A 16,676-nucleotide genomic window follows, 5' to 3' on the forward strand; every position below is an offset into this window, starting at 1 on the left:
TCTTGGTGGTGTCTTTGAGACAATGACCTGAGCTGTGACTGTGACTAATCATGTCGTAGCCACAGTATAATGCTAATTGGTTGTTGGCATGGCATTAAACACATACAACTATCCTGTGCTTGGATATTATGATTGTTATTATTATTATTTTCATGATAAGCATACTATTTATTTATTTAATTAATTGAAGGTGGGCACACAGTTCTATCCATAATTATTTATTTATAAGATTTTTATAGTAAAACATTTTATAGTATAGATTTTGTAGTAAAACATTTACTTTAAAACACAATAAACTACCATACAATATTTGTGGTTTTATATGTTTTGTCACTTTTATTTGAATCTAAGGTGGCACATATTTCTTTATGGGTAGCACAGCCCGACTATCCTAATAATATTCCCAGATAATATAATCAGTGGACAGTGGTGAAAAAATGTGAAAACAAATTCATTTGTGTATGAGCAACACAATTTGAAGAAATTCAACATTGAAACAACATTGAAGGAAGGCCTGTTTGATAAATTGTGTATATTCCTCAAATTAATAAGCCCCTGGTTTACTATTGTGCACTTTTTAATTCTTAGTTTTAATTCTTAGGCTTTGAATGTTGCACTGAGACTCCCTTTTTTATAGATTCTCATGAACATCGCATTTTTAGTGTTTCAAGTGTCTATTTAAATTGAGACTGGTGAATCAGACCTCATATACAACCAGAAATGGACTTGTTCCCATTTCAGTTTAAGCCCAAAAGGTTATATCTGGTTCTGTTGAAGGTCCTGCTTCTCAGTTAATATTGTAGGTTACACTTGTTGTAGTCAATCAGATTGTAGGCTGCTTATGTTGACATGCTGATGACTGGAACAAAATCTGGATCATTTTCTGAAGGGTAGTTTCACTTTCAAATGAGTATCACAGAAATAAATGAGTTTTCCTTATCTGACTTTTGAACTTCACACAGCTCTTCTTGGGTTTTTGGAGTGGACTTTGAAAGCTTGAAATTGCATTTGATCCGTGCTCTCTTTCCCCTGTTTACAGGCTCTTTTATTGCAATGGTCAGTTTATGGTTCACTGCCAGGATTGGCTGCTTTCTGTTTCTAGCCCTGATGTGGTATCGGGACAGTCAAGGTGTCTGTGTGAGATAAAACACCACAATAACACACCAGAGAGCAGGCTGACCATCCGTCCGAGATGCCAAGGACGCTATTGCATTAATTCAGTGGGATCACTGTCAGTGCTGGGAAATGCTCGATTCATTACCACCATCTAATTTCATATAATGGCTTTTCATGCACTGTTTTATATTTATATGAGAAGCATAGAGTTTGATGTATGTGTGCTTGTTTCCAAGAAACACTGTTGTGATGTGTGAAAGTGTTTTACAACCATCATGTGTGTGTGTGTGTGTGGCTGACAATGCACATGAAGTTTAACTTCCTTGGCAGATCAATAAGCACGAGGCGTAAAGGAGCTGTATGTCAGCAGAGCTGTGCTGAGTTGGCCAGCTTTAAGAGCAGGATTTTATTAGCTCCACTAATCGATTTCTCCCTTCAGACCACACAGCCGCCGCAAACTGATCTCTGGCTCTTTTCCTCCGTAATCGCTTGGCACGCTGAGTCCTTTTGTTTTTTCCCTTCACAAGAACACTGATTCCCAACTTACTGCATTGAGGACGGTTTCTAGAGATGAAAATCCTGTCATTAATTACCTTCACCTTTACATTGTTCCAATCCTGTGTGTTGGAACACAATAGGAGAGTCTTCTAAGGACATTTTGTAGTCATTACAGTCGAATAAAGCCTATCCGATAATCGTTTTTTACTGATGGTCACACTTTTATACTAAATCGAATGACACCGTTACGGGACTGTGCATTCAACAGATCAGTTATTTACATTTTTCAAAGTGTTCTCGTGTAAAGTAACAAAGTCCGTTTTTAAGTGGGTGCAACTTGTGCGGCCACAACGGGCTCCTCAGGAGAACGAAAAAAAAAACGACATTTGTTTGAAAAAATACAATAATAAATAAAATGTATTCCTATGACACCTGAATTTTCACCATCATTCCTCCAGTCTTCAGTGTCACATGATCCTTCAAAAATCATTCTAATATGCTGATTTGGTTCTCAAAAAATATTTTGTATTATTATCAATGTTGAAAACAGTTGGCTGCTTCATATATTTTTGTGGAACCTATTATGCATTTTTTCCCAGGATTATTTAATTAGAAAGTAACATCTTAATTAGAATTTTTGTTTCTAAATTATTATTTTTTTCAACCAGGGATGCATTATAAATGTTTTTTTTACTGTTACTTTACTTTACTGTTACTGTCCATAAAAGCAGGAATCCTAATAAATGTAGTCTGTATGACTTGTGTGCTATATTCAAACTCTTATGAAATACAAACAAAATGTGCCTCACTCGGGACTACTTTTGTAGAGAAATGCTCTTTTCTAAAGGTTCAGAGAGATGAAAGGACAGTGGCAGGTGTTTTTATCGCTTTTTGCTCTTCCTTAATTTGTTTTCTGTCTGGCTCATGAATCTTCACAGAGAAAGGCTCATTACTAGTAGATATAGAGGACTATTTTTTTTCACTTAATCTGGGAGGGAAAAAAGAATAGAGCCAGTTGATAAAGATGACTTTCAGCTGCTTCATTTGAAGCAAATTCTAATATTTTAGCTCTAAGCTTGGCAGTTTCTTCCCCATGACCTTTCTGTAGACTCATTCATACGATTTATTCCCCTATAATTGCTTCTTTTCATCTTATCAGCAGTCATAAGAAGGAATATCATAAAAAAGCACACTGGCCATGAGATAAAATGTGAGTCAATAGCCATAAATGCTGCTATAGAAATAAGTAAATATGCAGTATTTAAGAAGCACCATGAAAGCAGCGTTCATTTAACGTCCCAATCCAATGTTCCTTTGATTTTTCACTTTAAGTTTCTGTTTTCATTTATTTCCCCAGCAGTCTTCATCCACCTTTTTACTTACATTAAACTGGATTAGCCTCATCAATTGAAGTCACTTCATTTTACAAATCCTCAGTTTAAAAAATCATGCAGAGATATGGTTTCTCCAGCATCTCGAACTGGTAAAGGCTCTTTTATTTTTGCAGATTTTGGGGTTTGCCACAGTCCTGCGAGGCCACTGTCAGCGTTATATCTCGGTCTTTTCATCTGCAGCATCTCTGGAGGATACCTCTCTCTAATGTTGTTACTTCATCACCTTCAAGTAGTGCTGCAGCAATTAAGATTTCAGTGTTGATATAGTCTGCAAATACAGATGCTGCATTACTGAGCCGCTGTGCACGCAATCTGACTCGTCTCAGATCACAGCTGATGTTAATTGATGCACATTACCACATTACACTTCCACAACTCATTATGAATGTGAACAAATATAATAAGACTGCTACTTGATTATTAAGAATTTACAAATGTATATTTAATCACCACAGATCCATTTCTGGTTGTGTATATACGCAATCTCAAACGAGAGTCATACATTTTGTGAGGGTCATACAGTTTTCACCACAAATACACCTAAAATCTATGTATTCATGGTAAAATCACTAATAAATAACTTTTAGTGACATACTGCATAAATGGCGACAGCAGCAATGCGATAAAAGACATTGGTGTTCAATAAGACGTTATTATATATGGTTTTAAATAAAACCTAATGGATGATTGAAATCCAATACTTGTTTCCAATCCAGTTTTGATTCCATGAATAGTGTCTGTTTGGCTCTAGCACACTTTCTTTCAAAATGTGTGCATTTCATTGCATTTTAGCTTGTGACGACAGTTTGTAAAGAAGTCTTGTTTTATCCCTGAACATTCAGTCATTCATTGTTTTATGTTTAGAAATGTTTTTCGTTCTTACCTAATGGATATTTTTTCCTTACCTTATGTTCACTTTGATTGACATCTTTTGAGTTCTACATCATCAAATTGGGTAATATTAGTTATTTAGTTACCGTATCGAGCCACGGTGACACTGGTCTTGTGTCTTCACAAACTGACATGACTCTTTCCACCGCAGCATAGAGACCTGCGTGCGATGAACATCCCCTCTGTTTTTTTATTTAAGGCATTATGGTTTCACCACAGATGTCTTTTCTCGATGCCTGATAGTGGAATTATGGCGAGAAACAGCTGGTGGCTCGTTCACATACACTCTGCCAAGCTTTTGTGTGGTTTGTCCTCAGTCAAAAGAGACCTCCGCAATATGCAAGCCATTACTGCATCAGGTTTTACTCTTCAAGATAGCCAAAAGAGCCTGTGATGCCCTTGGATTAGAGAATCGCATTTGTTACCCGTCTTTTCAAAGCCTGTGTTAACATGGTGTTCAGCTTGTGTCCTTTGTGAAGAGACAATGTGCAGTTTTTATGATTTCATATTTATTGAGAGACTACATACAATGTTCTATAAGGAATTTGTTCATTTGTTTAAAAATGTTCATAGAGTTTTCTCTGACTTGTGAGGAGTTTCAGTAGTTGTGTTGGTTTACGAATTAATCTCCCAGCGATTGTCTAAACGTGTGTTATGATTTAGAAGAGCTCATTCTCTCCCATTTAGTGCGCTGTTATGTAATTCCTGGCTCACGTAGCTCATTTTCCCCTCTAAAGCATTGTTTAAGTGTGCTACGGGGGCTCTCCGCTTACCCCTGCAATGCTATCATGCTAAAAACCTTTGTTTAGACTCGAAACTTTGAACTGAGATCTCAGTTAAACAGTTTGCACTATTGGACTAGTTAATCTTCTAAACGTCAAATTTAGTCATAATCCTCCAACTAAAGTTTTGTTAAGATGAATATTTCATTGGTGCCGCAGCAGTGACTGTTCCTCTCGAAATCACTGTGAGAAATGAACCTCTTTTGTTAATGCGTTTCCTTCACTTTCTTCCTCGAGACAGTGATAAAAGTCAGATGAGAAGAAAATATTCTTGTTCTTAAATTGAATGCGTTCAACTTAAATATCACAAATGGATGTGAACTGCTGATAATGTCTTTATTGTGGTGAGTTAATAAAGGATTTTGCTACCTGGCCAGCTGCTTTGAATAACGGGCAGCTTAGCTATTAAGGATCTACAGCCTTTATCTTCAGCTGATCACAGACACAATAGAGTGAATTTATTCATAAAACTAAGTCACCTTTTATAACCTCTATACAGTATATGGATGGATTTAGTCAATCGGAAGATCATCAGCTAATCAGGAGCCGTTTTCTTCAAGATAACAACTACTTCCATATGTATGTGTTAATGGATTGTCAGTAACATTTCAGTTTCCATTTAAAATTTCAGTGCTACGTCAAAATCATGCAGTCGTATAAAACTGTGAGTATTATATATAGCCAAGAAATTAACATGAACTAAGATTAATAAATGCTGTAGAAGTATTGTTCGTTCTTAGTTAATGTTAACTATAGTAGTTAACTAATTTTAACTAATGAACCTTACTGTCTTACCATGCATTTTTTATATAAATCTATTTGCAGGCTGCTCTATAATTAGTAAGATTTTATTGATTTTATAATGCTTCTCACTAATATATTTTATTTTTCATAATTCAGATCACATGATGCATGCAGATCTGATATTTTTATACACTGGTATTGTGAGCACTGCAGCTGGACTGTTTTATTTTCATAAAGTGAACATTTGAAATGCCTCTGTTGTAGTGCGTTCTGAATGCATGATGACTGGAGGAAGCAGTAGGAGATAATGTTCATATAACCTGCAAAATAACTGAAGGTCTATTGAGACCGTCTCAATTCAAATGAGCACTTGTATATTCGGCTTCTCTTTGTTATTGCTTAGCAGTAGTGGCCATCCAAAATGAGTTAAGCGCTATCTGAGCATCTATAGGCTCTGGCTGTCAGGCTGTGTCGACTTCAGGTTCCCTACGGTGCATTTGAATGTAACCCGAAGTTTCGGTTCACTGAACCAGAGCTTGAGTTCTTCCAGAGTAATACCATTTTGCATGAGCTTTCTGCGTGACTGCCAGTCTTGAAAATGTAGATACATGACTTGTGAATAGTTTTCTTTGGATGTCTTATAAAACCTCATCAACCTAAACAGAAGCGTTATGCCCAATAAAACTTATAGGGGGCATGACTAGACTAACATACAGTACTCTTAAAGGGACAGTTCATCTGAAAAGAACATATTTTGAAAGTCAATGGTGGACCCCATTGACTTTGATTGCTCTTTTTTATTTTTTACAAAATATTATCATTTGTTTTCCATTGATAAAAGAAAATTCACAGGTCTGGAGGTACATATACAAAGGTTAGTATATGTTGAATGAATTAATATTTTTGGGTGAACTACAGGTACACTATGGAAGATTTCTTGTGTAAAAATAAACCAAATTCTTAAACTAAGCAAGTATATTAATATACTGTCCTTTTTCTGACTTGCTTCACTACAGTAAGGGAGTGGGGGTAAATAGTGAACTGCAAGGATATTAAAAAAGTTAACTAAACTAGTAAAGTCTTTTTAGTTTAATTTAGTCTAAGGAAACAAATGAGCTAGGGCTGCAATTAGTAAAAAAAAAAAAAAAAAAAAAGGTGCCTAACCGAAAACCTGTTTTAAATATTCTGGAAATGCTGAATTTTTCTGAGAATAAGTGGAGTCTCTGCAATGCCGGAGAGGTGTATAATAAATTCTTGGATGTAAATTCCAATCAAAGTCCACAAGAGAAAGCCAATAGTTGTGGTTTCCCTTGGAAACTCACTCCAAGGGTTATCTGGAATCATTTTTCCTAAAACGATGTTATTCGGAGATGATGTCATTGCGAAAACCTGCAGCTGGATTTTAGAGGATTGTACTTTTTGGCCCTGGATCACATTTCCAAGCCTCACGTCAAACCTCATTTTCATCCTTCCAATAAGTGTTACACATGGATTAGGTTAGCTGATGAATTGGGAGCTGATAGAAAAAGAAGACAAAAGCCCCCAGAATCGGCACCTGTTTTCCATCCCATGCTGTTGGGTCTCCAAGCTTTCTTCTGCAACTTGCTAGATTCAAGTGGGAAGTAATTATTGTACCATTAGTCTAATGAAACGTCTGACTCTCCGGGGAACATGTCTGTCCACCATTGTTGATGTCCTTTGTAGCACTGCAACATAAACATGAACTCACTTAGCGTATGTTTATGCTTTTATGATGTACAATTGATAGCTTTCCCATGATTTGCTGTTTTGTAGAAACAATCCTAAGCAATAGAGTTGAGTCTGAAAGGGACAGTTTATCCAAAAATGAAAGTATTGTCACCATTTCAGAGTTAAAATAGATGTTTATGATACTTTTAAGAAGACCTTTTTAAATATAAGCATGTAAAAAATGCTTCCCTTTTGTGTTCCATATAAGAAAGAATCTAGGACTGTGCAAAAAAATCGAATTTGATTTTCATGCGCATCTCATCAGTAAACACGCTCCTGTAATTAGTTGTATATCTCCAGCACGAGCGTTCAGATCAGGTTTGCTGGTTTTCACATCAAAGCCTGTTTTAAATAAATAAATATATATATATATATATATATATATATATATATATATATATATATATATATATATATATATATATATATATAATTATTAACTATGATAAAAAAATTATATACATATTTTTTATACTATACATTTTGTATACCTAAAAAATAAAATGCATGTACACACACACATACATATATGTGTATATATTTATGTATGTATGTATGTGTGTACAAGCATTTTATTTGTGAAACTTAAAATAAAAGGTGCAAAATAGTCAAATAAATAAATAAAAAATACTTAATTTAAGTAAACAGAAAATGTGGTTTTGTTGAGCCCTGAACTAGTTTTACCATTGAAACATGACAGCCATGATTGCGTTGGTAGAGACTCTGGGAAGTCATGTTGTCATCATTATTGTAAATTGATATTGGGAGCTCCTTTTATTACCTCTTTTCATCGGCTCCCAGTTCATTACAGGTTGCAATTTAGCCTTTATTGCTCTGTGGTCTTTAAAACTGGGAATTGCGTGTAGTTTTATAAGAGGTCAGGAAGTCCTTTGTAGGTTGGCCCAGTGATTGTACTTCTAACTTTAAAAAGGGCCGACTTTTGTATTCATTGCCAGGATAATTCATTCTGACACAGAGCTAATCTAACGCTGATGATATTTCAGTAATTGTCCCTTTAAGGATGTGATTTAGTCGATGGATCTAAAGAACAAAGAAGACAAAAAATCAGGAAACCAAGAGACATCAGGGCTTCTTCCTCTATAAAAAAAATCTTTACAGATGGACTTTTTATGAACCTGGCAGTGGTGGCCATTACAGAGCTCCAGCAGGAGTTAGGCATAAGGAGTATAATGCAGTGATCAAGTTGAGAAGTGTTTGGAAGGAAAGAAAATTAGCATGAAGGACATCTTGCTGGAAGAAAAGTCCAGATGGAAAATGATAGCTTGGCTTGTCCATTGTGCAATGAAGTACACAGTTCTTCACAAGCAGAAGGTAAATCCTTAACTGGCCTCATATCCACCTCCAAATAATGACTGGCCACATACACCACTCGTTAACATGTTCCTCTTGCTCATGAGCGAAGATAAGTGTATGGAAATTCCCCTGAGAGTGGCAACCTAATTTTTGAAATTGGCATGGCAGAATAAAACATGGTTCTGCTCTAAAAGAATCATCATGCCAGTCTCTTCAAGGCGTATTTGAGCCTTTATTTGGAAAAGACTTGATCTGAAGTCCCTCTAATCTATTTTTGATTAGCCTCCTCTGATGGTGCGATGCCGTCGCCCTTCCAACACTAGACAGAATTTTCCCTGAGAAGCCTCTGGGTAGCAGCTGGGTAGACTGACATTTTTAAGAGCCAATTATTGAATGAATTAACTCTACAAGCAAGATTAAAACCAATCAGATTGGGAATATTGTAGCACCATTCACTCTTGAGGCATTTTAGCGGTGTAACAATAGAGGCCTGTAGCTACTGTTCTTCAGAGAATTTCCCAGCAGGCCTCTGGGACACGGCTGTGCCGATGTAGCGAGGCGTTTAAATGAATTTGATATTCTTACTTCAAAAGCTTCAAATGTGTACACTATTAGAGTATGATTCAGTTTTTTACTATTGATGTAACTTTCCATGTGCAATACAAGTTAAGCTCTGCTTACTACACAAATAATTTCTCATTGCTCCATTTGTAAAAACAGATGAAAATTGTGTTTACAATAATGCACTCACAGTTGAGGTCCATGGGGCACCAGGATGAATGTTAAAATCACAGGAATAGAATACATTTTAAAATATTTTAACATAGAAAAAATGTATTTTTCATTTTACAGTGTTACTGTTTTTACTGTATTTGCAGCCTTGATGAACATAAAAGTATTTTAAAGAAAATTCACTGACTCCAGACTGTAGGTTGGTAGTGTATGCCACAGATGCTGTATTGAACTCGAGGAATTCCCTTGACCTCATTCAGATTTTGGCATGACTGGTCGTATTTGGTAATGAATACAAACATACTTGAAATGAAGCAAGTCATTATTTTCAAAACATCACAGATAATATAATGTGAAGCTCAGCAATGAGATGGCAATCTATTAAAGGGGTCATTTCATGAGGGATCAATTTTCCCTTGATCTTATGAGATAAAAGAGTTTATTGTACTACCAAAACATAATGAAAGTTTCAAACCATAGAACTCTCCCCACAGTGCAAAACTAAAATGTGTGTATATATATATATATATATATATGTATGTGAACAGCAGTTATTAAATTTATCTTATTTACTTGCTTTTATTTGTGTTAATCCTGACTATGTTTAGCACCTGCAGATTTTTCGTATTTTTTGCAACTCAAATTTAACAGAATTACTGATGATTGAACGTCTGACCTTAACAGTTTGAGGGGCACATTCTATTAACAAGATTTAGTGTTAATAGAATGTGCCCCTTATTCACCGTGTAATTCAGGCTTTGAAGAGGCTGATACTGAAGAATGGGGCTTTTGGAACGAACCTGTTCTTTTGTGAGTGAACACAGAGTTTTTTACAAAAGTCTTAAAGGGCCAGCACCAAAAAAAAAAAAAAAAAAAAAAAAAAAAAGATTAAATAAAAACACTTGTTTAGTGCTAAGATTCAGAAAGAGGATAAGAAATGGTCATTGTAAACTAAATCATGACTGTTTTGGGTAAAAAAAAAAAGTCTTTAGAGGGTGAACTTTTATGTATTTAAGAGGCAGATCAATTTAACAGTATAACTATTTATTTATTTACGCCTATTTTTATTTTTCAATTGCTATTTAATGTCATTCCGCTTTTGCTTGGAGACTTTTGAACTTACCAATCGGAGCACAGTTTGAGATGTTGTGAGATGCGTCAAGCTTTTTGTAAGTTTATCTCAATGGGAAATATGTAATGATTATTTAAAATGCATGATACGACCCCTTTAAATGTCAGTGAACACCCAAATCTTGCACAAAAATTACGAATTATATTAATCAATGGCTTCGAAGAGAGATTTTACAGTATCAGACAGCTACAGCAATTCCGCAAATTGCCTTTTCTATTCTCATGCCCCATGTTTCCACAGCCTCAGGGGCACGATTGGGATTGTATTTCACCCCAGCCCCGGCCTGAAGAAATCACAGCAGGATTAAGCAGTTGTGCAGCACCTGACACGAGTGATCATTCCAGTCACTGTGGGGTTGCAGCTCAAATGGCGATGACAAACAACCAGTACCCGACCGGTAATTCAATCAGCACTGTATTGACATGAGAAGGAGCTCTCACAGAGAGATTGGCTCCTAGCTTCGATAAGGTCCTCAGAAGAAGTCCTAAAATAAAGCAGTTTAAGGAGAAACAAAGGGAGGTGAAGGACTCTGGAAGATTCAGGAGGGGTCAAGAGAACAGGATAGTAAGAGATAAAGATAGCTAGATAGACTGCCCCAAGGGGAGGGCTGAAAGAAATTAAAGAGACAGACCAGGCAGTCCACATTCCAACGTGTTTTGATGTCTAATGTGCAGAAGAATCCTGATAGAGCCAGCAACCGCACCAAGTGATTCTGGGATTGGGCTTTCCCATTGAGGTATGCAATCCACACCGGAGTTCATTAGTGCAATGTGTCTAACATCTTTTATTTGGACTTCCTTAAGCAGATTTTCTATTGTCTCGTGAGCTTATTTGATTTACAGTCTGGTAGAGGCAACCAGCCATGTTGAGTGAAATATTTGTGCCCCGGCTGCAGAGATTCCCAACGTGCGATGTGTCCAAGAGCGTGAAGACAGCAGGGAATAAATCTTCAAATTGGGAAAATGTGAACTTGCAGAAGTGGAATCTTAGTAGTGTCTGTCATTCTGATCTAATGCCCGGAGAGAAAGCAATAAAACATTGTGAAATTCTGAACTGTGTGAAATCGGAAAGGCCTGAAGGGTTTTTCCTCTGTGTTCCAGACGCAAGCATGTCAGAGTTTTACCATGGCTCTCTTCAGTTATTCTTTAAATGAGAACCACCTCAGACTCACACAACCGCACCATAAAGTTGACCTGAAATCATAATTGCTTAATGTGCATCATCCTTTAGTGCCTGATATTCATATTCTTTCATATTTGTATTTAAACATTTAAAGGCTAATAATAATAATATTTATGCATTTATTGCTTTCTTCTCCTCTGTTAAACAATAATAATAAATTCAAACAAATAAATTAGAACAAATAATAACACTGATGTCTTAGTATTTATAGTTTTTTATTAATATTATTGTTTAAAAATTTCAGAAACGACTAGTTTTGTTCAAGTATAGGTAAGATCTGTTATATCTAGAGCAACATCTTCAAACAGCTGTTTTCCATATAATCTTTGGCTTTTTTTTAGCTGTTGTTTGCACTGCAAAAAAAAACAAAAAAAAATTATATATATATATATATATATATATATATATATATATATATATATATATATATATATATATATAAATTGGTGTAGAAACAATTTTCAACTACAAATAGACAGAAATTAACATTTAATTAACCAGTTTGCTGTTTACTTAAGTCAATAAGATTAGGTTTAGTTAATTAGGTCAGATAATAAGATGTATAATAAGATGTATAATTGAGCAAATACACTTTTCTTTGTTTAGTTTTAAATATAACAATTTATTCTGTTTTTAATTTATTCAGATAATAATTTATAGGAATTTATAGATTCCTATACTATCCTGTAGAATGATGACAGTCCAAACTAGGGCTTAGGGCCGCACTCCTCAATGAATGTCTAGCACAAAGGTGAAATGGAGTGGTTAAATGTCTACTTTTAAAACTATAAAATCTAAAAATTGTGTTAATTAAAATAATAAAATACAATATAAATATTAGATCAGTTAGTTCTAGATTTGTTTTACGGAGTCTTGGATTTATTTTTATTTTTTTGAAAGATCTAAGTTTTGGTTACCTGGATTTTCAATGGAGTGACAGAAACCAGAGTGGTCCATTAAAAATTTCTCAATTTGTGTTTCGACGATTAACCAAAGTCTTGTGGGTTTGGAAGGATGGGGGGCATAAAAATGACAGAATTTTCATTTTGGAGTAAACTATCCAATTAAAGGTGCTGTATGTCCGAGTGGTTGAACTAGGTATTGCAGTCCAAATTAAAAATATTGGAGAGGAATTTTTTTTTTCAATTGAAAACTTACATACAGCACCTTAAAGTAGTTTATTTTCGGGGCAGAAGCGAACTTCACTCTATGCAACACTCTGAATTCAAGACTGCATTGTATTGTCAATGGAAAGAATCCTTGATATGCTTCCTATATTTATAGTTCCCCCTTAGCTTTGCATGTTGTTGTAAACAGAGAAAGGTTAGAGTAGATTTCGGAAGGTAATGGAGGCAGTCTGCTAAGTGATCAGCGCTTGTAAGGCCTCTCAATCCAGCTCTGTAACCAGAGATGGACACAAACTTTCAGTTGCTGAAATGCTGCAAACAGATGCCGCCGTCCCTGTTCCTATAAATCATATCAGCACCTCCGGGGGGGTATTGGGTGGGGGGGGGGGGGGGTGCAATAACCCATCATAACCTCCTCGGCTCCACAGGCACGGACTGGACACTGGAACATTTGTCATGTTGATCAGGACAGCGGTGTTCGGAGAAGTGCGAAGCATTGTTGTGCAAACCGTTGTTCTCCGAAATGGATTTCTGCTGAAAAGGAAATGAAAATTGCTGCTGTGACAGGTTTGTCAGCTCAATGGAACTCTTATGGACTCTGCAGCCTAATCTAAGACACTAAAATAATACTTCTGGTATGTCCGATTGGACAGCGATTACAAGTTTCCATTCAGGTTGAACGTTTAGGTCGCAAACCAGATGTAGGCACTTCAAAAACAAGGTTGTGTGAAAGTAGGAGTGGTTGAATGTAATCTCATTTTGACATTTCCTCTGCTGCAACCCTTGCCAGTCTCTCTATCTCTCCTTTGTAAGCCCTTGGATTTACATGCCACGGACCATTGTATTCATGAATGTGCGGTCTTGCACTCATCGCGAGCCAGAAGAGTAACTTGATCCCAAGATAATTTCTTTCAAAATGTTCCCTAGGAAACTTGATACCAGATGAAGGGCTTGGAGACCTGAAAAAAGCCCACTCACAGATGTTTGCACCTCCTCTCCACCTGTGTATTTATTTGTACATGTTCAGAGCGATTCCTTCATGAAGTCACTGTGTGGTCGGATGTTTTCTCTGAGCGCGGATCTGGTTTCGTTTGCGATCCTGGTGTATTTGCACACGGGGCACTGCTATGACAGAATCACATTATGATTTCTCTGCAAATGCGGCACATTGCTGCAGCTCAGACATGATTTTATTTAGTTTTCATTGTAGGCGCTGTCGCTTATCTCGGTGGCTGACGTGTGATTCTGTTCAGAGGTTTCTGTTGTTTAGTTCTATTTACTGGGTCTGTACATTGTCAAGGTTGCTGGATTTCTTTCAGACACACATATTTATATAAGCACTGATCTGAGATTTCAATAAACCACATACTTTATACAGTATATTTAGCATTTTTTAATCAGTCTTTTTTTGCAAAGTAGCGTAAATATATATATTACTGATTAAAAATGTAAAGACCGTGTTTTATTTATTTATTTTTTTAAGGAAATTTCAAGTCGGCTGTGTGAAATGAAGTTGATCAAAAGTGACAGTGACGACTTATTGTAGAACAGAATTCTACTTTATAGCACTCACTCTCCAACGCTGACTCTTTGTACATCGTCTGAGTGACGAGTCTGTGTTTCAGCATTTACAAAGTGAGCCTGGGGTTGCCCCTGATTTACGCCATCCAGTTTCCTGAATCACAGCCAGGTGCACGATTTCCAAAGCAGATCGGCCAAAACCCCGTCTGATCAGCTGCTCTGCTGATTTTACACAGCTTCGCATGCCACATCCAGAGCGCAGCGACCCAGATTTTCCCTTTTTCTTCAAGCTCAGAGGGACTGTGGGAGCCGCATCTGTCGACTCTCTCTCTCTCTCTCTCTCTCTCTCTCTCTCTCTCTCTCCACTTCGTCTCCGTTAAGAGCAGCACACGTTCAGAGTGTATTCTCTCTCTGACAGCGCTGTACTGCACGAGAGCTTCATCAGTGAGCTTGACCGGCACAGAAACCCTCACCAGCTGCGCCTAAACCACCATGCTCTTAGGTGAGTACGGTTTACGACATCCATTCATCTGCATGCTTCTTTTCCCGTGCAGCACAGTGGTAAACATCTGAAAGAATGTGTCAGAACGGACCTGCCTTCAAACCAGATATGTAGTTGAAAGCGGCTTGAGATTATTTCTGTTTCGTTTTGCCGTTTGTTTGCCAGGGGAACTGAGCTTTGAAATACAACTGTGCTCTGGATTTATCTAAGAGATCCTGTTAGCACCATCATTTTGTTTATGTGGGTTTAAGTTCGTGCCATCAATAATACAGCGCGACACCTTAGGCTGACGTTAACTTCTCTAAACAGCCTGACTGTATCCTTATTGCAATAAAGACAATTAATAATTCATTTAAAGATCAGACATTTGATAGTGTAATACCTGACGGCTTACTGTATTTCCAGATGTATAGTTTTGTCATAACTTGTTGGCTTTTTTGACACACTTGATTGAGTTCTCCTCAATTATTTTCATGCTGAACATATTTTATCCTGAATTTTTTCATGTCATACTCACACCTACACGCTCTGAACGTGTTCTGATCACCCTCGTAGCATGACATTGCGGCTCACACGCTCAACCGCCAAACGTGTGGGTGTTCATGAGGTATGGGGCTCCTTCAAAAGCTCATTGATACGAGCGCGATGGAAAACCTCTCCAAGGAGCGCCTCGTTCAGTGAAGTACTAACGCAGTGCCATATTTCAGAGAAGGTCGCTGTGCGGCTGTGTGCCAGTCTCCTGAAGCCCCCCGTGGAGAAGACCTGGGGGGCTCATTCTTTTGCCAGAACTTTAGCAGTTTCTTTAAGCTTGCAGCTCCATTGCACTAATGGAGCGACTTAAAGAAACAAGTTCAGTGCAGAGTTTTGCATTTAACATTCAAATACTTTATGCCCCATTTTAATGTGCAGAGACTGTAAGTAAGCCATTTATGGGGTGATTTGACCGAAAAGAGTAAACACTGTGGCTCTGTGGCTATATCAAAACATTGTGCTGTTTGTTTAAGTATCTTGACATAGCATGGCATGAGTTTGGGTGAGACGATCTATTGGATTATGGAAGACTGTGTGTGCTAATGGAAACCTGTTTGAAAACAAAATTTATTGGATGGCATTAGTGGCACAGAAATCACATAGTTTATAGTTTGGCAGCATTTGTGGTTTAATGACAGTTTACACACAAAAAAAAAACTTGTTGTAACTCCTTTTTATTTTCCCAAAACAACTGATGAACATTTTGTTATGTTTTATTTTATCTTTTTATTTTATTATATTTTATTTAGTTTTAACATTTAATTTAATTATTTTGTTTAATTTGTCATTAAAAAAAATACATTTAATACATCGTTTTTTCCCCTGTGGTATGTATTTATATATTTTCTCTCAGCTTTCTCTCTTTCGAACAAGTGCATCATGTTCTTTGCACAGTGTGGAGGTGTAGTACATGACTTCTGATCTCATCAGTTGCTCAATACAGAATACTAATCAAAAACTGTTTTAGTTTTTCATCCAGGAATGTTCACCCACTCCTACCATTTTTAGAAGTGTTTATACCCACACGGATATATTCAAACATTCACGACATTCCATATACCCAAAATAATGTTTCAATGCAGATTCTACATCATTTGATATCAGAAAACAATGTCTCTCATTGAAGAGGCATTTGCATAATCTGATTTCTTAAATTGGTGTATATGCGTATATGTGTATATTAAAATACTGAAGCACTGTATTTGAGCAACATCCCCTGTGAGCAAAAAGAGGTTTTGTTAATCTAAGAATAAGTAAGAAGCGTGCTCTCTCTCTCTCTCTCTCTCTCTCTCTCTCTCTCTCTCTCTCTCTCTCTCTCTCTCTCACACGGCGTTTCCTCTTTCTGTCAGAGGAATCTGATAGTTGAGTGTTGAAAGAAGGAATGCTCTTTGGCTTGCTATATCTTCATGAGACAGATTATATCATCTTAATATGATTCCCTCCAGTCCTGTTGTGCTGCCC

At 36.7% G+C, this 16,676-nt stretch overlaps 1 protein-coding gene across 3 annotated transcripts in view; it reads left to right on the forward strand.

The window, feature by feature from the left end:
- Nucleotides 1-16,676, forward strand: part of znf385b (zinc finger protein 385B) — a 116,118-nt gene that overhangs the window by 45,916 nt on the left and 53,526 nt on the right. The window contains exon 1 of one of the 3 annotated variants that reach the window (XM_052606764.1): nt 14,513-14,684. The exons of the other annotated variants lie outside the window; for them this stretch is intronic. Within the exon in view, the coding sequence (XP_052462724.1) occupies nt 14,675-14,684 (10 nt within the window). The 5' untranslated portion in view covers nt 14,513-14,674. Of the gene's footprint in view, nt 1-14,512; nt 14,685-16,676 lie in introns of those variants that run through there. 3 annotated transcript variants of the gene reach the window in all.

Source organism: Carassius gibelio, chromosome A9 (genome assembly GCF_023724105.1).
Source record: "Carassius gibelio isolate Cgi1373 ecotype wild population from Czech Republic chromosome A9, carGib1.2-hapl.c, whole genome shotgun sequence".
Taxonomy (NCBI): Eukaryota; Metazoa; Chordata; class Actinopteri; order Cypriniformes; family Cyprinidae; genus Carassius; species Carassius gibelio.